The sequence below is a fragment of the Bemisia tabaci genome, chromosome 1 (genome assembly GCF_918797505.1).
Source record: "Bemisia tabaci chromosome 1, PGI_BMITA_v3".
NCBI classification, from domain to species: Eukaryota; Metazoa; Arthropoda; class Insecta; order Hemiptera; family Aleyrodidae; genus Bemisia; species Bemisia tabaci.
In genome coordinates this window covers 22,238,936-22,261,384 of record NC_092793.1, presented here as the reverse complement: position 1 = coordinate 22,261,384, position 22,449 = coordinate 22,238,936, and the positions used below count along the sequence as shown (strand labels likewise).

The window sequence follows — 22,449 nt, the reverse complement described above, 5'->3', positions numbered from 1 at the left end:
TGAGAGTAAAATTTGAGTATGATTAAACAATTTTATGACATTGACTCATGGATTCTATGCATATGTAATAGGAGGCTTATGAGTATCGCGTCGTCAGCATCAAACTGTCGCGAAAGAACCTTATTCTTTTATAGGAAAAAAAATAGTAGCAAAAAAAACTTTCATCAGTGAGTGCATCCTGTTTTGACGTGATTGATTCCTTGCTCACGATTTGCGCAACGTTCACGCGTCGAAGAGACTAATCGCCTCGGCGGCTGAATTTCAGTTCAGCACACACAAATTGGCGCGGCAACACGACTGGTTGCTCGGCACTGAACTTGCGACTGTCGATATTGATAAATGGCGATCGATTTTACCTCATTATTGGATATCGAGTCCATTCCGGTGGCCATTTCGCCGCTGTAAAAACTCTGATATCGAGGGTGTGGTTTCGATCCAACCGCCAGTAGTGTAACAAGAAAAATGTTCCGCGTTACTTTTTTATCGAATCGTTGCGCGACAGGTGGTGAAAATAAACTCGTAAATTCTTCAGCTTATTTTTTCCGTTGTTGAAGCGGATGTCTAGGAGTTTGATGTAGATGTGTGCCTCGTGCAAGTGTTAGCTAGGAGACCGGTGCAATAAAAAGATAGGATTTTAAAATCATATTGATACTTTTAAATGACACATTTTGCTCTTTGAATGGCGCCACTGCAGATGGATGGATATGAGGATGCATAAAAACAACCTGATCATCAATGAAATGTTATGTTATTTTATCCCTGTGAAAGAAAAGTCTTAAAATGCTTATTCATCTATTCATAAACTAGGGAAAATGCCCCCTGGTCGCAGCGAGGCCCAAACCTCAGAAAACCCTTCGTGAATTGTTCTAAATAGAGCGGGTTCATCTAGGGACTATCTCCTATCGATAGCCACAAGAATCATAAAAATCGATCCAGTAGATCTTCTGGAGACAATTAATGTCTGACGACAGCGGCAAAATTCATGGAGAGCAGCCTATTAGAATGGTAGAACGGACTATGACAAAATACGAGATTCAGGTGGTCAGAGAGCTCATTATAAATGAGAAAATGAGATTATTTCATAAGGTAAAAATGCATTTTTCAGCTACTGACTTTCTTTGGTCAAGTTGATAACCGTAATCATGAAGCAAGATTAATATGTGTACGACTTGATCAATTAATTTACTTTAATTTGTTATATTTTAGTATTATAATTTTGCTTTTATATATCAGCTATTTTCTTGCCCGAGCGTTTAACTCTCCATAAATTTTCACTCCTTTTTCCTGACCTAAGCTACACTACTCTTCTACAGTAAGTTAATTCTTGAATCGTTGATTAGCATTAATAGTACCGGGGATTTTTGTAGGGGCACTTCATCAAAGTAGTTTGGAGGTCAAAGAAAAGCACCCCAACGAGGGGGTTTTGGGGGCACAATTCAAGCTTTGAGAGGGATCTGGGGGGCCTAAGAAAATTGAGACGCCTCCGAGAAAAATGGAGATTTTCTCACCGGTAAATCTAGTTAAATATAATTGCCAAGATGATAGGAAATGCAACGCTTTTTTAAAAAAAAAAATAAGTGGCTATTTAGAATCATGGGGTTAAGCTCCCCCTCCAGCTACACCCTAGCTCTGCTCGTGAGGATATTTCTGTTACACCCAAAGATTTACTCTTCTCTCATTATATGAGAACTCATTCACGCAATACGTTCAGTCACACTTTATATTAGGTCAAAAATTCGAATCGTATTACATGGCGATCAAGACTGATTAATCAGGTGGCAAACGTGCGACTCCCTGCTGTGAACCTGACCTTTTTCCTCTTGGATATAATTCCATATTTCGTCCACTTGTTCCGCGATTGACGCAAGTTTTTGAAGTAATACACGTGCACGGCAAAATATCGCTAAATATTCGGTAATTGGATTATTACAAATTCTTGATCGATTTGAGTCCTTTAACGTCAAATCACGTCGATTCGGCTCTCGCTCTTTTGATGCTCAGAACTGAAACAAAAGTAATTTGTTAACACGACGATTTACGTCGTTGTAAGTTTGTACAAGGCCGAGGGACTCATCTTGCCCTCGGTTATGATGGTATTGTTTTTCTGAACAAAAGTGTAATTTATCATTTTCCTGCGAGAAAAAAAATCATGGACGGCACCATTGGACTAAACTATCTTTAATGAATTGTTTGGCATTTTCAAACTTAAACATTTTTTTGTTTTGTTCGGCAGCAAAAAAAAATTATCGATTAATAATTGATTTAAGCAACTTCTACAATGCATCCTTTGGTTACCTTAATTCGCCATATTTTGGTCAACAAATTAGCATCAATGAAACATATGATTACCGTGTTATCTCTTTGGCCTATCTGATCCTTTACTGAATTTTGTAGTTTGAATACAGTATGAAAAACAAGTGTTCATACACTTAGAGCATCCTGTATGGGTAACGAAAAAAATAAAACAAAAACAAAAAACAAGAGGCTTAGAGTAGAGTACACATGCAGTAGCATACCTGAATATATAGGATCCATAAACATGTTATAGACGACTTAATCCACTTATCACAGATAATCATTTTGAACTGAAACAGAAAGAAGAACGTTGATGTTAGAAACTTACATATTAGTAAATTGAGCAACTTGGAAGATTCAGCACGATGCAAACTTTATTTCATCTTAAGAACACTAAATTTAGCTAGGTCGTAATTGATTGAAAATGAATAAACTTCCATTTTCCGACAAATGGGAAATTCGAATTCTACCGATCACGAAAACGCTGATTTCTCATTATTTTGTGACTTGAGTTTTGAGTTGTGACTTTTGTTGACTGATCATTTTTCAATTATTATGTTCTAAGGGGAAATTTTTTTGTGGAGATATATCGATGGCCATGGTGCGAAACTACGTATCTCCGTTGCAGACTTCCTGTCTTACTTTATTTTTCCTTCGGAAAACTAGGCGAAGTAATTTCTTGAAAACTCCCTTGATTTTTCCTCCATCAGCAGAATATATTCCATACACATTTCAGGCCATAAAGTTGGCTTCAACCTCTTCAAAAAAAAAAAAAAAAATAAAACAGGAACGGAAATGTTGTGACATCGCAATGGAGATACGTGTTTTCGCACTTTGGCCATCGTTATGTTACGGTGTTTAGTTCCGTATCCTGTTTGACTGTCGGTTCTGTTTTATTGATAAGTTGAGAGAGACATGGAGATAGAAAACTAAAAGACGACAAAAAACAATTCAAATCTGTTAGGAATCAGCCATGTCTTGTCACCTCAACTAATCCCTTAATGGGACTTGTTCTTAACGAGGATTTTCGGGGAAGTTCTCCCAGCTCCAGTAAGTGCTCGTGCGGAAAATCAGCGAATTATTTACAGCAGCCTGATTATACATTTTGAATTCGGTTGACGGAACAAGCTAGGAAAAACGCCGTATACAAATTTGGACTTTGCCAAATTTAATCCGATAAAATACTAATTTCTGGGACATCCGTGAATATTTGTCTTTAATTATTTCAGGGAATTTTATTCGCTCATCAATTAATCGTACCTCAAAATTTCAAGGAAATTTATCCCAATCTTTTCTCAAAATAAATAAATAATCGGAAGAAATTTTTGATGATTCAAATTTTGAAACGGCATTTTTCTTCAGCGTGATGGAGTGGTTGCCTGTTCAAGAAAATAAATGTTGCGTTTTCGCATTTTTTTTTTTTTATTTTTTTTTTTTTTTTTTTTTTTTATTTTTTTTTTTTTTATGGAAAGAAACTTCATAATTCCATCAGCTGTCCATTCTCGACTTTAAGTGCTCTCTTTGTCAATTTGATTTTTTTTCTAATAAATTTAAAAAAAAAAAATATTAATTCGGTAATACCTACTGTATAGAGAAATAGTTATTTTGTCAGTGTGCATATCAAACTACTGTAACAGTGCACAATGGCAAAAAAAAAAAAAAAACCAAAAACTTCATGCATTAATTGTTGGGTTTTTCTAGTCAGTCCTTACCTATAGCCGTTCCCAAGAGTCGGTGACATGAGATTCTCTTCTACTTTCAAAAGCCTCTAATAAAATATTCTGAACAATGTTCATAAAGGCAGAGAGTTGTACTGAAGGAGATAAGCTGAGTTCAATTGCGTTTGGCCAACATAGTATTACTGTTATTCTTTCAAACAGATGTCGATCATATCGAATCGAATCGGATCCAAAAATGACGTTGATGTACCCTTTTTAAAGGACTTTAATGGGAATATATCGATATTAATATCTTTAAAAATGATTGATATCTGTCTCCGTCTGCCCGGGGAGACAGAAAAGCACAGTGGACGGATAGAAAAAGAAGACATTAATTATAGCTAAATCAATTCAAAAGAACTCCCACCAAAACAGGTCACCACCAACCTCCCGCTAGCGTAGCTGATCGCGCTTTAGCAAAAAATTATCATAGATCAATAGACGAATCTGAGGAAGAGGAGGGACTTCTTTATAAATATGTCAGGCGTAACCCAATATTGAATCTCAAACTAGTTAACTTGTTCCGAGATTTGGCACTGTAAAGTATCAGTGAACTCATTTGCAAGCCGGTTTACGGACACAGGTGAAATAATAGGACAGAATTAAAAATAAATCAATAATTCCTTCAAAAATTTGATTACAGTTTTGCGAATCGCCGAGATCTATGAGATTTTTATGCACCTCTTTGAACTGTACCGAAACTTTTTGAAAAATATAAATCCCGGACCTAATGGTAAAAACCCGCGCTCTGAATATATCTCGTCGTTTAATATTTTTTGTGGAAATGAAGTCAATGCTTCGTTTGATGTTTCAAAAATATTTTTCACAAATGCCAAAGGAGAAGCTATAAAAAAATCTTCAAACTACATTCCTGTAATGCTTTACGTTAAATTTTGTGAGAAAAAATTAACACTAAGAACTGACTCTATAGCTGTGCTTGAAGAAATTCAATATCTACGATCTTTTTTAGTGAGGAGCTATAAAAAATTATAGCTTTGCTCATTTTGCAATAAAAAGCGGAATGTAAGTTTTTCCCACGTAATCCAATACAATACTGGGTGAGCGCATGAAATGTACGCAAAATGCATTTTGCTTGAAATTCATTGTTTTTAATACAGTAACGGAGCTGCGTTTATTGATACGTCGCGACCAATTCCAAAGCATTTAGCAGAATTTGAAAAATCTGAATGCTAGCGGTTCCGTGGCGCTTAAGTATGCAAAATATGCAAAAAAGGGGAGGAGAGAGGGATCGTAAAGTGCCAGATTCAGTGTGACAGGCGGGTTGATTTCAGCGGGCAATCTTGACGAGCAAGGCAATTAACACAGCATGGCGCAGGCACAGGACCTTGTGAGGTCACGACCGCAGACAAAAGCATTTGGGGAAGTCGATTTCATCAATATGCGGAACCATATGAAAATAAACCGTCACGATCAAGAAACTAGTGGAACATGTACCTCAGTTTGCGACGTTGCAGATTCACCGTGCACAATTTTACCCGAATAAGACGCGCGCATGATCGGGGTACTTTCAAGTGTTCGTAACGACGGTGTAAGTCGGTAATCACATAACAGATACAAATTTTTATAGAGCTGCCCGATACAATGGTAACAGTAAAAAAACAAGAGGAGAAAACGGGAAAGAAGGCTAAAATACACAATGAAAAGAAACCGAGACGTTTCGACTCAAAACTGAGATCATTTTCAGTCGGAAATTACAATAAAAATTTCAATCAATCAGAATCAATTATCAATTTTCTCAGATCCCGGCCACCACCATGTGGGGCTCAGGTTTTTCATCGTTTTTTTTAAATATTTATTGTAATTTCCAACCGAAAATGACTCAGTTTAAAGTCGAAAACTACAAAAAATGTTTATAATTACAAAACGGAGAAGTTCAAAAGTGGCTCCATTGAGTATCTCGTAAGGCCTCTTTAAGAACACTCCTTGCAATTAATTATGTGACAAAAGGAACAACAAAATTTGTAGTTTGAGTTGATATTTCAAATCCGACTCCTCTCAAGACTCATTCAACTGCCTGTCGATGTCACATGTCCAACTTAAGCTTCCATGTAGAGGTATCTTCAGTTTAAAACCAGTGTTTTTGGGTTTGATATAATATTTGATTGGATCGCGCCAGCATCCTATCCCCGGCATGCCGCCAAGATAGATTATAGCTTCGATTGACTTCCGTATTTGGTCAAAAACGTTTGGCTTGTCCAATTCCCCCTTTTATCAAAAAATATGCGGCTGGGTTCTTAGATGCGCGGTTCTCCGAAAGGTGACAGTTCCGCGGTGTTCCACCTGCCCGCAAATTAGCTTTCTGGACGTGAAATGGCTTAAATTATTTATTAAGTCCGAAAAATGCTGTAATCTGAGATTAATGCCCATATTTATGTCCACAGACGACAATGACACCGGAGCCTGAAGCTCTCTCGGCCTTCTTTTGCGCCGAGGGACCCAATTATGTTTAAAGTATTATAAATTTTCCCAACACAATTTCCCACGGAGAGTCCTAACCTTAATATTTATTTACGCTTCTTTAACAGCTCATAAACATATTGGGATGTTACACTATCATTTTGAAGAGGATTGATCGGTAATTCTGAAAGATGTATGGGTCAAATTCAACAGAGATGAATGGACACATCACAAATTGGATCGGACGAAAAAAAAAGTAAGGTTTTATTCCTTTCTCAGATTTATTGCATTAAATAAACTTCAACCCCTAATTCTAACATACTAAATATTACCATTTGACTTTGAATTTTTGACGCGAAAAAAAAATTCGACTGGTTGAGCTCAAAACTTATTCTACAGTTCAATTTTTGCGCTCAGATTTCTTACGTAAATTATAGTTGCTATGATTGCGTATGTTCTCTCTGAAAAAATACAATATTGAGTTAAAGTAAATTAGAGAAAACGTTTTGCTATACTTTCTTAATTACAGATCCTATCATGTATAAACACAGAAGGCAATCTGCGGACCTAACAAGACGAAACCTCTCACTATTGCGCGTATATATATGTCGAACTATCACTAGAATAGGGTTATTGATCCTTCGAGTTAGTTCAGAATTCACATTAAAAAGAATTACCGACGCTTTTTAATATAAGGTCATAATTTGACTTGATATTATTAGAAGATGGGCTTTTAAAGAAATTTCCAATTTACATAGTATCACAACGTATCTACACCTTTTTAATGAGAATTGATAAATGTCACGATTAAGAAGCAGGTTAGTGTGGGCTCAAGTGGACACTTAGTCTCCCGGCTGGCAAAAGAGCGTATCTACACCGAGAGATGGGCCCGGGAAATCATTGAGTTATATGGGCGACAGGGTTCATTGCAGAATGTTGTTACGCCCCTATGTCAGGAGGGCAACGACTTCAAGAAAAATTCCTCTCTCTTGCAATGATCATTAGCGTCAGAAGTATGGTTTTCGATTTGAAAAAATGCAAATAGTTGGGATCAATCTTTGCAATCCGTGTTGTCAAATGTTTGAAATAATCAATGTCGCAAAACGAAGACCCAGAATGCAAGAAAATTGCAATGCTAATTCTGGTTGCAACTCAATCACTCATTTACTTTTTTTACGTGCGGAACCGGACATTAATATACCTGTGCAGTTTTTATTCAGTTTCATTGTCGAAATCGTTCGTGATGTCATAAAAAAATGAAAAACTTTGACGCGCGGTGGCATGACAATGTTGCTGCCATTATTTTATATACAAAAAATTAAAGCGTCAAAAGTGTTCTGATGATGCCATCGAAAAACGTGACCAATCGTGACCTTGTATAGGGATATCATAATTTCCTTATTTTTCAATTTTACGTATTATACTTTTCACTATACGTTTACGTTTACAGCTATTAGAGGAAGAAATTATGATTTAAACCACCATTTTCGTTGATTTTGGTGCTGACTAGGAATTATGGTCGTATTGCCTGCTTGTCTGATGCAGCCTGCTTTGAGCCATTCGTTTCTGAAAATTGATGGATTCAACTTCATTTTTAGTTGGTTCTAAATTCAGCTGAATAAATTATTTTAATATTAAAAGTTTTCTGAAAGGAAAGTATTTTAGACCTTTTCTCTCCAGATGTCTCACCTCTGGAACTTACCTACACGTGATTTAAATCCCCAATAAGACTCTAGGAGACACGTGGAACTTATGATATTCATCCGTTGCTTCTTAGCACAATCTCACAACTGAGAGATTCCAAATTTGGCGATGGCACTTTCATACGGTTCGGAAAAACACACTGGTACCATGGTCAATGCCACCTTGTAAATGAGACGAGTTTTTCGATACTGACGTAAATAGCAACAGCTCTCCCAATCAGCCGACAGATTATTTATTGGTGACAAAAGCGGGACATAGTTGCCAATCGATGATTTTTCATCGGTCAACAGCCCACGACTCTCTGTCTAATGGTTTTTATCTATCTAATTATGTTTATCAAATATATTCAGCCGCTAGGCATGGGTGGATTTTCTCACAGATATCTTGAGAAAACCGAACGGCCTACTGTTTTTATGTCCTCTCTTCCGATTAAATTTCTCGCTGACTTCAAAAAATTTGTCGAAACTTGCTGAAATTCTGATACGATTTTTAATTCAAAGAGATTTATTTTGTGCATAAGCTAGAATACTGAATCTTAAAAGTCAAAATGAAAAGGCCCTCTCTTTATCAAAAGTAATCTCGCTCGAGAAAGAAAAAAAATTCTATTTTAACCGCTCTTTTAATGGTGAGATTTCCATTCTCACTTTACAAAATATTTCTCAAAATTCAGGCAGGTGTGATGTTCTTTCAAATAATAAAAAAAAGTATTGATTTACAGTCTTTATTTATTTCCATTTCTTTTTTATTTAGGAGTTACTCGCACTGTAAAAAGGTGTTGAAAATGGGGCCTAACGGTCAGACTTCAGAATGAAAATTATGCTTACATTCAATTTCATACTTCTTTGATTTCCTAGGGGAATAATTTCGTTCTCGGGCACTGGGAACTGCGAATGAATTACAGCTCTCTTGATAATTTTGTCCACAAGTGTTTACTTTAGACGTTCAATAATTTTTATGGGTGAGAAAATATAGAAATATCTATGATTTTGTTGGGAATACAGCTTTTCAAGGCCGGATTAAGGGGGTGGCCACATTGGCCGCGGCCCATGGCGGCAAATCTAAGGGGCGGCAAAAATTTGCAATTTTTTAAAGTGTAGATATAAAAAAATCGGATTCATAAAAACAAAATTACAAACGAGAAAAGGCGACAACATCTGTCATTTCCTTAGGGTGTAGTAATTTCTAATTTTGTCGTCTCTTAGTGATACAAGAGACAGCACCCTCAATAAGTCGAGTTACGAGAGAAATCAAACACGCAATTTGGCCTAGAACGGCGCGACTTAGAGAGAAATGATAACGAGGACTTGAGATGAAAAGGAGAAGCCCTCGGCGCGGCGATCGGCATGTAACACATATTAGCGCCTACAAGACTGCACGAATACTTCACGCATTGCGCCAAACACAGTGCGGTAAGCGTGAAACGCATAGCGCCTACAAGACTGCGTGAATACTTCACGCGTTGCGTCAAACACGTGCGTTCAGCAGCGGTCGTCGGCGTGAAACTCATAGCGCCTACAAAACTGTCGGAATACTTCACGCATTGCGCCAAACACGGTGCGGTCGGCGCGGCTTGGCGGCGGAAGTTAAAATCATTGAACCACATTTATGTTTGTTCTTTCATAATTTTTTCGATAAATTCTTATGAATGGAAGGCCTTGTCCACACAGAGATAGGTTTACGGAACTTAACTTTCGCGCAAAGTTCCGTGAACTTTTGCTAGTAGTGTTGACAGGGCTTTCCCAAAAAATATGTTCAACACGAATAAATGCGTCTTATGCACCCCTCACCCGCAAGCGCGTTCATTTGATGGTTTTTATCGAGTTTCAAAACGAATGAGAAGGGGGCGGCAAAATATAGGCGGCCCATGGGCGGCAAGAAGGTGAATCTGGCCCTGCAGCTTTTAAAAATATTTCAGCAATATAGTAAAATTTGTTTGATATCTCTAATTTTTGGGGTGAAACTTAAATTCGTTAACTTTAAAGTGGTCGGCAGGTCGAATTGAACTTAGTTCATGTTTTAAAATTACAATTTTTAATTAATAATTTTCATAATGAATACTATAAAGGTATATAAAAACAGGTGAGTTTTTTCATTTTTTTTTTTTTTAAGACTCAATTGTAATTGCTTTCATCAATTATTTTAATAGGGCCTATAATATAGGGTTACAAAAACATGAGTTTTCGTTTGTTCTTTTCTGTGAGATAAAAACAACTTCCACTTAATTCAACTGGGCGGCAGACTGACTGAGCCTTATCTAGCTTTCCTGAGTCCTTTGGTTCAGTGAAAAGTCTAGTCATTGACAAATAAACCGTTTGGATGAAAGGTAGATCGAGAACGCAAAGAAAAACGTATCACGAAAATTCTTGTACGTGGTTAAATAGAAAACTGGATCGGCTCGAGTGGACAGGAAATTTTAAGAAGCAAACTAGACAACGGACCGTAAAAATGTAATTCACGCCTGAGATAAAACAGCTAGCAGGTCTTTTTGAAAGAAACAATATCCGTCTTCATCCACTGATCATTGAACACTAGGGAAATTGAAAGAGCATTCCTTTTATCAAATTCCATGCCTGGTTTTTGATTTGCCATTTTTTCTCTTTTTTATTTCCCGTCTTGATCGTTAGGGGCTTCATCTATCTGATTATGCAAATTTGTGTGGATATAGGAGAGATGATTAATAGAGGAATCTGCTTTCAACACCGATGATTTAATTTTCTCTCTTGCCGGCATTCATAAGATAAGTCCATGCTTGACCAGGTTGGTTCCGAAATCTGTCATCTTTTTTTTTTTAGACATGCTCCTATTAGCCTTACAAATTATTATGTCACTCACGGAAAGAATTGGAAATAGTGCTATAGGCTCATACTGTGACTGTGGCATTATTAGAAGACAAGCCTATTTTTACATTGCGTTTGCGTGGACTTTTGAAAGTCTAAATAATTCTTCAGTTCGTTAAGTTATTGTCGTACTCACAAAAATGACTCGTGGTCCTATTAAAACCATTGTATGACACAAAATTTGCCTAGAAATAAACCGAATTTGAAAAGTGAACACTTTGAACTGGCGCGATGAGCTCGATCGCTCATAATTAGCGTAAGTTACCATGCTTCTAAATGTCTCATTTAAGAAACAATTTTGTGAAGGAATACCTTTTAGTGGTACATTTTATCATACAAGAAGTTTCACGCAATTGGATTAACATGGTAATGATAGACAAAAATGTAGATTGAGCCACTCTAAACTCGTAATGAGTGATTGATAATGTGTCACCCAGCTATTACGTAAATTCTGAATCTTAATGATAATGCATATTGAAAGTTGGTCTCCTGAAAATTTTCGTATGAGGGACACGACCCTTATTACGTGGGTCAAATCTGATCCAAAACTCAAACAAAGGATCGAATGAATTTGCATGGCATGCCAAAAATAAAAAAAGTAAACGGCACTGATTATAAATGATTGATTATTTTTTAAAATATAAAGCAGCATTTGATTATGCTCAAATTTTAAAATAAAAACTCGCGGGTGTAAAATTGGTTCACACCGTGCACAGCTTGATATCCGATTGAAGAAGCCCCAATGAGGACTTGATTAAGGACCCTGCAAAAACTTTAATTTAATATAACAGCTTGGTGTCGGGAATGACGGAAATTCGTGTCAATTAATTTATTTTTTACTGTCAAAACGAGTGTTCAACATTTTGTCGGACATTCCGCCGGGCACTATGTTGGGCTGCTGGGCCGATGCGATGGGCCCTCTGCCCTCTGGTTATTTTTTGCCGCCGTTTCGCGCCGCAAGCCGACTCCTCTACGCTCCTCTGTCACGTGGAGTCAATGCTGCCGGATTCTCCATCTTAATATTGATTTTTTTTTTTTTTTTTTTAAAAAAATAATGAATAGAAACACTCAAATGAAATGAAAGTTCATAACACTGAAACGTAGTAGATGGATCAAGACAAACGTATCGCTTAATACAGGAGAACTTAATACGTACAGTAGAGCGGAGGGGGATCCACACCCCCTGGAAACCCTTCATGATGGGAAAATTTTACCCCCCCCCCCCCAAAAAAAAAAAAAAACATTTTTTTCTTTATTTGCAGGAATTGCTTACATCTGGACCCTTCCATAAGAAACGCCTGCCAGTAGAAGCACCTCTCTTCTCCCGATGGAACATTTCCGACTGTACGTTACCGTACAAGTGCACACCGACAAATATTAAATTATTATTACACGAGAGCCTTATTTTTTCTGGTCATCGTTGTGCCCAGAAAAGTGCTTATTGCATCAAACAACACGTGCACTACACTGGGTAAAATTGAAGTTCTGACTACTTTACATCCCGCGTCTCTATGCAATTTTTCTGGTTGTGGTGAATTTTTTTTGCTTTCATCGTGCATTTTCACTTCGATAAAGAACAGTTTTCATGAAGGTAATCTCAGTTTATTTTTCGGAACCTTGAGAGTTTTCAAGTAACATCGCTAGATTATGTAAAATCAGTCTAGACACAACTTCCAATATCTGGGATGTCAGAAATATTCATAGAGAAAAAGGGTTTTAAAGCTTCACACACTTATAGCCTCCGGTTTCTTTATTCCCAGCTCGATTCTCTTTCACGCATATCACATTTGTCTAAAGAGACGATACACTGATCTGGGACGCGGAGCTAATAATATGGGCTGTAGAACGCATGCTCTCCTCGTACCGGGTTTAGTCTCCGGATCTCACAGTTTTAAATCGAGAACTTCGGCGGCGTCTAAACCCGGAGCTCTTGTTAATCATAGTGCTGATAAGTTAATTTCGTACAAGATTTTTCAGACATGGTTGATAATTAAGGATGATTTATTATGGAACAAATTATTACGAAAAAACACATCCTAAAAATAATTATGTTATATTTATTAATCTGAAATTTTAACGGCCCTATGACCGCCTGAATCGAGCGTTTCTCAGTTGGTCGATTTTGTCCGCGTTTTGGCAACTCTGAATAGCTTGCCAAAATTCAGTCATTACTTTCCTTGTCGCGACATTGTCATCCGTCTGGACAGCGTTAAACCACGACCTCACCTCTTCAACGTAGAAAAAACGGATGTGCTAGTTTTCGTTGACTTGTCGTAGTCCTGCTCTGACCCTCCGCAGACATTTGGGTAGACCCGTTCATGGTGAAACTCAAATACGAGCTTTTAACCCAAACCGTTACGCTCATATCAATTATACTAACTCTGATCGAGAATCTCCGGTCACAGATAAATGACACCTATTAGCGCTCACATTAAAAACAGTGGCACGATGATCTCGTTTAAATGGCTTTTTAAGCCCATCGGTCGCTACTCAACATAGTTTCCCTCGCGGTTTCTGTGTAACTGTTTTCCTCGTAGCGAGTAGATGTCCCCACAGATTTATTCTTCACCCTAAATCGGACTTTTCCTTCGCCTTGACGTGAAAGAAAGAAACCGTTAAAACAAATACACGTGAAAATACGTTAAGAATCGCGTATTTCCGTGATCTTTACACACAGAGGGTCATCGGAATTGACGGTTGCGGGTTGCATAACCACGCAGGAACAAGAGTTATATATTGGCCGCTGATCTAATTCTTCATGACGCAGAGGTAGATTGTTCTTGAAAAAGGAAATGACCGATAAGTGCGCGACACATGAAAATAACTAAATGAGAAATGGTAGAGGGTGGGGAAAAAAGAAATAGAAGAGGCAAGAGATAGAGGATAAAAGAAAGTTAATTCACTAATTCTATCCCGATTTATAGGCTAAATGATTATATAAAAGTACTTAGCACTCAAACTTGTCGTTACCTTTACTCAGAGCTTAAAACTATGAGTCTTGCGGGCTATTAAGCCGGTTGACGGCTCATTTTTAATTTTTTTTTTCTTACTTAACTTCAGCAAAGTTATAAGGTTACGCTAGTCAGCTCGTACATAATGATTCAGGAAAAAGAAAAAGGCACGAAAAAAAATTACACTACAAAACCCTAGGACTCAAATCCACGTAAGTCACTTCCCAGAATATTTTCTCCAGAAAAAGCAAATAATCATGAAGAAGTTCCGGGAGTTAATGCACCTAACTATCATCAAAATCCACGTTCAACACCTTCAAGATTCTCATCTCTCGAGAAGAAAAGGGAAGCATCTTAGAAGAGGTTCAAAATAAACCTCTGTTTGTCCTAAGTTGGTTTTGGTTTGACCAGGCAACTAAGCTAGCTGCGAAACAAAGCGTAATGTATCAACTCAAACTGTAGGATTTTCACGCTGAAATTTTGTTTTTCCAATAACAACCAGAATTTCAAAGATTAATGACATAATACTATGAAAGAGCTAAATTATTCAACTCAACCTGGCCGTCTAGTGGAATTCAACCATTATCTGCGCTTTTTCGGATGATAACCCTCAGCAATGTTTTCATTTAATAAAGTGCAATGGCCCTCCTCCTCGTTATTCATTTAAGATCATAATTATCGATATTCGGTTTGAACTCCGGGCAGGGTTACGAACGCTTGCCCATTCATTTACTCACGGAGAGTTGTGACACTCCGATTCTGGGGCCCTGCCAAACGTCAGCTGCCAAACAACGCGCCACTGTAAAGTTGACACCTGAACTCGAATTCCCATCATATTAATCAGGCAAATAAATCATTCTATTCACTCACCGAATTTCATTACCCACGACTGAGAGACGTCACTCTCAAAATGGGGGATTCCTCAAGCCCATGACTTTAAAGAACAAATGGACGGAGTTAAACAGAAAGAAACCAAGCCACATCGGGATCGAACCGAGAAAAAGAGGTTTAAAGTTTAGCTCCTGCATAAGACTCAATGTAAAAGATAAACTTCAAGTTCAATTTCTGCAAAATTTGTTCCGACAAAAACTTTGAATTTTTGGCGATAGATAGTAGAGCAGTGGTTGAGTTCAAAACCACTCCTAGCTCAATTTTTTCCAAAATGTGGGTTGGTTCCTTTCTGCTTAACTCAGTCCAAATATGAGTTACAATAATTTTAGGATCAAGCATGACATTTGTACACTATGGCCAATGAGCAATAATCACTCGTTTTAAAACCTATTTCTGGAGGATAAATTTGAATGAATAGGTAAAAACTGTGTGATTTGTATTGAGATCAAGTCATCTTTATGGAAGTAAACTTTTGTGAACCACTGCATGTGTATGAGGAAGATCTGCACGCCATGTTTTCATACACCTTTGTCCCATAAATTACGTCCGTGGTGGAATTGGGCTTGATGCATCTTTGATTGACGAATCTGAGGTAGGAAACATTGAGGCAATCATCACTGCCGCGCGCGACGTCAATAACCTTCGTGTATTTTGAGGGGTGGTATATTTCATCTGCCTGTATCGGGTCTGTAACTATTGCACAGGGACCCATCAAAAGTTATAAAGTTCAAAACCATAGCTATTTAATTTTGGATGTTTTTGCCTCAAGATACGTCTTGTACATTTGCGTCATTGACTAACTCAATATCTTAACAGTAAACTAAAAAATAGTTTTACGCGAAAGCTAACACGGAAATTATAGGCATCAAAACATCAAAAACTTATATATTTTTACTCTGACATGTTTAAAAACTGACCGAGCAGTGAAATTTGAATTCCCGTGACGCGCAATGGAGTGAAGCTACAGTCATCCGCCTCTATAATACTTTTTCAATCTGGTTTTCTTTTTAATCACAAATTATAGGCTCTGAAAGTGTATATGTATCCATGTTTCAATTAAAATGAAATGTACTGTAATTCCAACCATAGGTTAAAGATATAATCAGCCTCAATCCGGAGAAATGTCTGCCATTTTTTAAAAGTTATTTCAGTATTTAATTTGTTTCTACTTTTTCTTTGAAGAGATATAGTGAAAGATAAAAGAGTAAAATCGACGTGAAATTTGATTCTTTGATTTATCACAGGTTTTTGTGCATGAATCTGTGGCGCTTCCGTAGATTGCAAAAAATGAACATTATAATACAATTAAATATTCAGCATAAGAGACTGATACAGGTATTTGGCAGCCTATCATTCGCTTCTTATGGATTTATAGATTCAATTAACGAATCAGCTGTTCATTCACCTTAGTGCCTCTATATTGCCACGATGCCACTGAAAATTGAAACACCTCGACATTTTATAGCTTTTTTTCTGTCACCTCGCGATACGGTTGCTAATCTGCTCTTTCAAAAACAGCGCGGTCGAGAGCACAAGTTGATGTTGAGCCGCAAAACATTTTTTGGAGCAATAAACCCGTTGTTTTGGCTTCCATTTTTGAAATTTACGAGCGGAGCCCCTGTTTTGAGCATGATCACTTTTACGTGTTCAGTTTGGACCTCCGAGTAAAATCGTGATAGCATTATATTCAGACTTTCTGGTCGCTTATAACGGGGTTCCGATATCATCATTGCTTTTGAAATTTACGACCTGTGTCTCGGGATTACCTCGGCAAATTTCAAATAAACTCAATTCTTTTGGACGGCACGCTTTGCCGAACATCCAGTTTTTTCAAACATGTCTGAAGGTTTGCAGATTTTTCTTCCGCAGCCTCCCTTGTTATCACGATCCGAAGGATCGTCGAAAATCTCCATTTATTTTTGAATTAACGAGTGAGTATTGACCTCAAAATTTCATCGAATTTTTAGATTCTTTTGAGCTGACATGACCTAATCCAAGGACCTCTTCAATTATGAAACGCTAAATTTGAGAGTTGTTTTTTTTACAGCCCTTCCCCTCCCCTCATGACGCTCCTTACACCAATGTGCCGAATTTTGTATCCTAAAAAATCCCCCCCCCCCCCAAAAAAAAAAACAAACTTACAGAAACCGCTCTTATACAATAGAATAGATCATTTGATGAGGCAAAATCAAATATTGCGAATAATTCAAAGTCTACGGATTAGTCAAGGTTTTTTCACTTAAGATTGTCCCCGTTTCTACTTTACAAATATTATCATTAATTATTTTATGAAATTTTAGTCTCAGCGATCAGTTCTCGAATAAAGAGTAGTTTGAATTTGAGCGTTTATTCACGTCAATAGTATCAAATATGACCATGGAACTGACTCTAATTTAACATTTAGCTTGTATTTTACTCTTCAATCATCCTCGCCTACACACTCTTTAAACGTATAAATGTCATTGTTTTACTAGGATGGAAGCAGCATGAGCTAAAATGTCATCAGTGAATAAAAAATGAATTACATTTAAAGACCGTTACCTGACATTACGGATTACGTGCATATACGCATGCTAACATTTCTTTCTTCGGGTTGCTCTCTAAAAATGGAACATGTTGCAGATGCTTGGAGCAAGGCGGAGAAAATATGCTTAAGGGACGGCAATATTAATGAGTATTGTCCATTTTTCGAAACCGTTTTAATTTATCACGGATAAATGTCAAAAAAGTCAAATTGCATCGTAGCCCATAAACGAACTCTTGAAACGCGAAAAATGTATGATTTCTGACGCAATTTAGCAACCTAGCACTTAGTGTATTAATTTGTCCCGTGCTGCGCCGGGGATTAAAGTTTTGGGCGTAGAATATTGGCTTCTACACTGTGCGGAAATGGCGTATCTGCTGAGGGTATTCGTATCTGGAAACGAGGTTCTTCGTTACTAAAATCGTTTTGATCTCAGACTACATTAAAAATTTCATACGAATCCGACCTGTGCTGATCAGTACATTACGAACGACTGATGCAAACTTGACAAAGCTGTTACAAAGTCTCAAAGAAAACCGCAGATCCTGCGGCTCGAGGAATTTTCGTTTGGAAATTATTCGGGATCTCAATTTTAATTTTATTGCCATTCTACATGTTCCTTAAAGAAAAGGAGCTAATTTTACTGAATGGGAAAGAGGCATCTGATAAAAAACAACCTTATGAAACTTGTCTCGACTTAAAAGCACTTCTATCCATTTGAAAGAAAAAAGATTTGCAATTGTTCGTCTAAAAAAGACAGAGCTACACGTTGATGTGATAAAATGTTGGCAGATCTTATATTAATTTGAAGAAATTGTGCCTAATTCTTCATCACATCATTTTCAGAGAGTTTTCTAGATAGAGAAAAAAGTACAAAATATTGGTCACATTTAGAAAAAGTTCCTAATTCATGATCGTATACATGGTACCTCAGCATCAAGAAGAACGCAAAATTGATAGATAAAGTGTTTCACGAACATTCTCGAATAAATCTGCTGAAAACTAAAACCAAACCAGAATTAGAACAGTCTGAATACTTTCGTTTCAGAAAGTTTGGTTTCAAAAAAAAAAAAAAAAAAAAAAAAAAAAAAAAAAAAAAAAGATTCAGAATTTTCATGTACCATATTACGGTTATCAATTCGCCAAATTGTATGAAACGTCTCCATCTTCCACATGGCCGGATTTACCTAATTGCCGCCCTGGCCGCCTTGATTTTGCGTCTCTTTCATTCATTTTGAAAACATCACAATAAAAAAAGTCAAGTGAATTTGCCGGAGGAGAAATGGGGGGGTGCATAGAGCGTTTTTTACCGTCTCGTGTTGGATACATTTTTTGCGAAAGCCTGTCAACACTACTGCAAAATTTCACGGAATTGAAGCGAAAGTTAATTTCATAAACCTATTATCCTGTGTGGACAAGGTCCTCATTTGTAAGAAATGAACCAAAAATATTATGAAAGAAAGCATAAATGTGGTTTAATATTTTAACTGCAGGCACTGCCAAAAGTTAACGGAACTTCGCGCGAAAGTTCAGTTCCGTAATCTGCGGGGACACGGGCTTTCATTTGTACGAAATGAACTATAATGTTAAGAAAGAAAAAATATAAATGTGGTTTAATAATTTTAACTTCCGGCCGCGGTGCGCGCTGACCAACTGTGTTTGGCACAATGCGTGAAGTATTCAAGTAGTCTTGTAGGGCACTGTTCGTTTTTTCGCCGCGCCGTCCGTGTTGACCGTTTACTGGTTGACGAATGCGTGAAGTATTATGCAGTCTCGTAGGCGAACTATTATGATGTTCATGCGGCACGCCGCGTCGAGGGTCTTCCTTTTCATCTCAAGTCCTCGTCATCATTTCTTTTGCGCCGCGCGCTCCAGGCCAAAATACGGTGTTTGGTTTCTCTCTTAACTCAACTAATTAATGGTGCGCAGTCTTCTTGTAATCACCGAATTCGACCAAAATTAGAAATCAATGAACTCTAGGAAATGAGAGATTTTTGCACTTTTCTGTTTGTAATTTTAGTCTGAATCCGATTCTTTTGTACCTGCATTAAAAAAATTGCAAATTTGCCCGCCCCTAATTTGCCGTAATGGGCCGCGGCCCATGTGGCCACCCCCTTAATCCGGCCATGATCTTCCATAGGAACATAATTGAACTAAACCATTCGCAACTTTATATTATTTACCGAAATTTCAAAATGCGATTCCTTGACCCAATGTCGAACAAAAAAAAATTGCTCCGCAGGAAATTTTCCCTCCGAAGATAAAGGTATTCTCCCAATATTAAAGGAAACGTGCAACTCTCAGTTAGTTTTTAAAATACTTCTGATTAGACGTGCATTGAATAATTCGGAAATTTCGTCGAAGGACCCTGTTCCAGAGTGCCGGAAAGAACCAAAATCAACACCTGTTAGACTTGAACTTTGGTCAGGCGTGACAAGATGAGTCTTTCGACAGGTGCCGATTTTTGGGATGTGATATCTCAGGTCAGGTCAGCCACCCGCCGGAACGCGCCGCGCGCGCTGAAGCTCATCGATAGCGTTGCGTCATGACCAGTGGTGTGGCGTGAATTGCGATGTATCGATTTTTCTGTCATTTAAACCTATGGTAAAAAATAGATCATTAAGGTGTTCGCTGCGAACACCCTGTTTATCGATCCTTTTTCATAGGTTTAAATGGCATAACAATCGATATATCGCAAACCACTCCACGCCATTGGTCGTGACTCGTGGTGCAGCGGCAATTTGCAAGTTGGCAACACTGTTTCCCTCCATTTAAATCCATTGAAAATATCGATTTTATGCGAGGCAAGCTGCGTCGATTATCGTCGATCGATTGTTTTACATACATCTAAAAAGAGAAAAATCAATGTTGCCAACTTTCAAGAATCGCCACTGACGTCGTGCCGTTCAGCCATACTTTACGATCAAAATGAGCCGATTAAGACAAGACATCGATGCGACTGTTAAGAGGTTTCGAGCGGCACGAATCTCAAACATACTACCGGATAAATGTCTTTTGGTACTCAGTTGGTGATTTATGTTGATCCAAGAGTAGAGGAGCCTCTTAATTAGGACGGACAACACTCAACAGTTGTATTGTTGTCCCATTTAGATCGGCTCATTTTGATTGAGGAAACATAGCTTATCAATAATCAGAAACTCGGATGGCGTTCTATCGGAACATTCATTAATGCCAGAACCGAACCGTATAAAGAGTTTGGTAGCATGGATCAAACTGTGAAAGCAGTTTCGTTGCAGAAGCCTTGGGAAGAGTTCACGTCAAATAAGTTCACGCACTTTTAGACTGCGACAGAAGATCCGTCATCTTGCTTCTTGCATTTACTTTACATGTGAAAGCGATGTCAGACGATCTTCTGTCGCAGTCTAAAAGTGCGTGAACTCATCTGGCGAAGACTCTATACGGTTATTATGATAGTAAGTAGGATTGTAGGAACCAAATGTTACGATCTTTGTGATGCTACTACGGTCTTTGTGATGGATATTTTTTCTTAGTGTACCATGACTAATTTTCTCTTAATTAAAATCAATCAGTTTTTTTATTTTTTTTTTAAAAAAAAAAAAAAAAAAAAAAAAAAAAAACCTTTTAGGTCTGCCAAGGAGATTGCCGCACGCCTATGGTTAGAACTTTAACCCCCTTTTCGCCTCTACTTAACAATCAGTCCCAGAAGAAGTTTGTTTGGGACGATCAAACGCTAGCCTGGTCGGGAATCGAACCCGGGGCCTCCTGGTGATGGAGGTAACGCTACGATCACTGCCCCACAGGAGGCAGGATGTGAGAAAAAATGCGGGGGAAAACCCCGTAAAGTGTATCTTCTCTTATACCTGTTCATTTGTATATTTATTTTCACCTCACCTGATTAAAATATGCAATAATGCCGCAAAATTTTCTGAGATTTTAGCGGTAGAGGACCAAAATTTTAATCAAAGAATTGCTGGTATAATTTGACGGCTGTGAGAAAAAAAAATCGTGCTGACTTCGTCCAAGAAACAAAAGATGAGCTTCCAAGAATCGTTTCAATAAGAGTGGATTAATTACCAACGTTGTATGCAAAAACGACCAATTCACCAGTTGTTCGTTTGATGGTTAGGTGGTTTTAGCTTAGCAGGCCGGGTTAGAAGAGATTTTCAATAGCCACTGAAGCGAGTGCTAAGATTCCTCGTATAGATGTCACTGCGCCGCGCCGGTCCTCGACTTGGGGACTTGCTCTGCCGTACTGTGTAAAAACACTATATATGCATTCGAATGTTGCCAAATTTCTTCTTGGATTCTTTTTTTATTTTTTATTTTTTTTTAAGAAAGTTATGAATGTTTTTCCTGAAAACTTTCAGACTTTTTAGATCCAATTACGAACGGAATCCTGTCAAAAATCGGAGGAGAAATTTTAACAAATTTTTCTGAAAATCCGCAATTTTTCGAGGGAAACTTGGCAACGTTCGATAGCTCATACGCCGTTCTTACTGAACACAGCAGAGCTGGGGGGTGCCCGTGTCCACCTTTTCGACACGCAGCGTTTGAATTCACTAAGATCGCGAGTCTGTCTATTTTAGATTTCGGAGGTGTATCTATTTTTTATGGATCAATAAACTACAATTTTGACAAACACAATCCGAGCGTCCCGCAATTTTATCGCGGGCAGTGTTCTTTGCTCGTCACAAAAGGAATTCGAAATTTCGCGTCCAGCCTGCTTATGGTTCACAGTTAAGGAGGTAGCTCACAATTAATATTCATAGAATAGTTGTTCCTCTTTTTGTTTTGATTGGATTTTGTTATTTTTGATAGGTTTACGATAGCATGTGTGGCGAATTTCAATAGTTTTCTCATCTTCCACGACTAAGACGAACGAAACTGAATATATTATTCAAGGTAGAAAAAAAGGAATCTCAGCGCATATTGTAGAGTATACAGGTTATTGGTAGGTTAGCTATTCTTTTGGAGAAAAGATAAATCATCTCGAGACATTTCGTAAAGTTCAAATGCTGTGGTATTCTTACAGCTTTAAAGACCATGCGAAGAACTATTGATTGTGAATGTTTCACACATTCAATTCAGTGTTAAAGCGAAGTAATTAGGGCTCATAAAATTGCAGATAA

At 37.7% G+C, this 22,449-nt stretch overlaps 1 protein-coding gene across 2 annotated transcripts in view; it reads right to left on the bottom strand.

Annotated features, from left to right (window-relative positions):
• Nucleotides 1-22,449, bottom strand: part of LOC109041033 (uncharacterized) — an 82,986-nt gene that overhangs the window by 27,499 nt on the left and 33,038 nt on the right. For both annotated transcript variants that reach the window (XM_019057190.2, XM_019057191.2), the window contains exon 2: nt 2,517-2,585. In XM_019057190.2, the coding sequence (XP_018912735.2) occupies nt 2,517-2,579 (63 nt within the window). In that variant the 5' untranslated portion in view covers nt 2,580-2,585. The remainder of the gene's footprint in view (nt 1-2,516; nt 2,586-22,449) is intronic.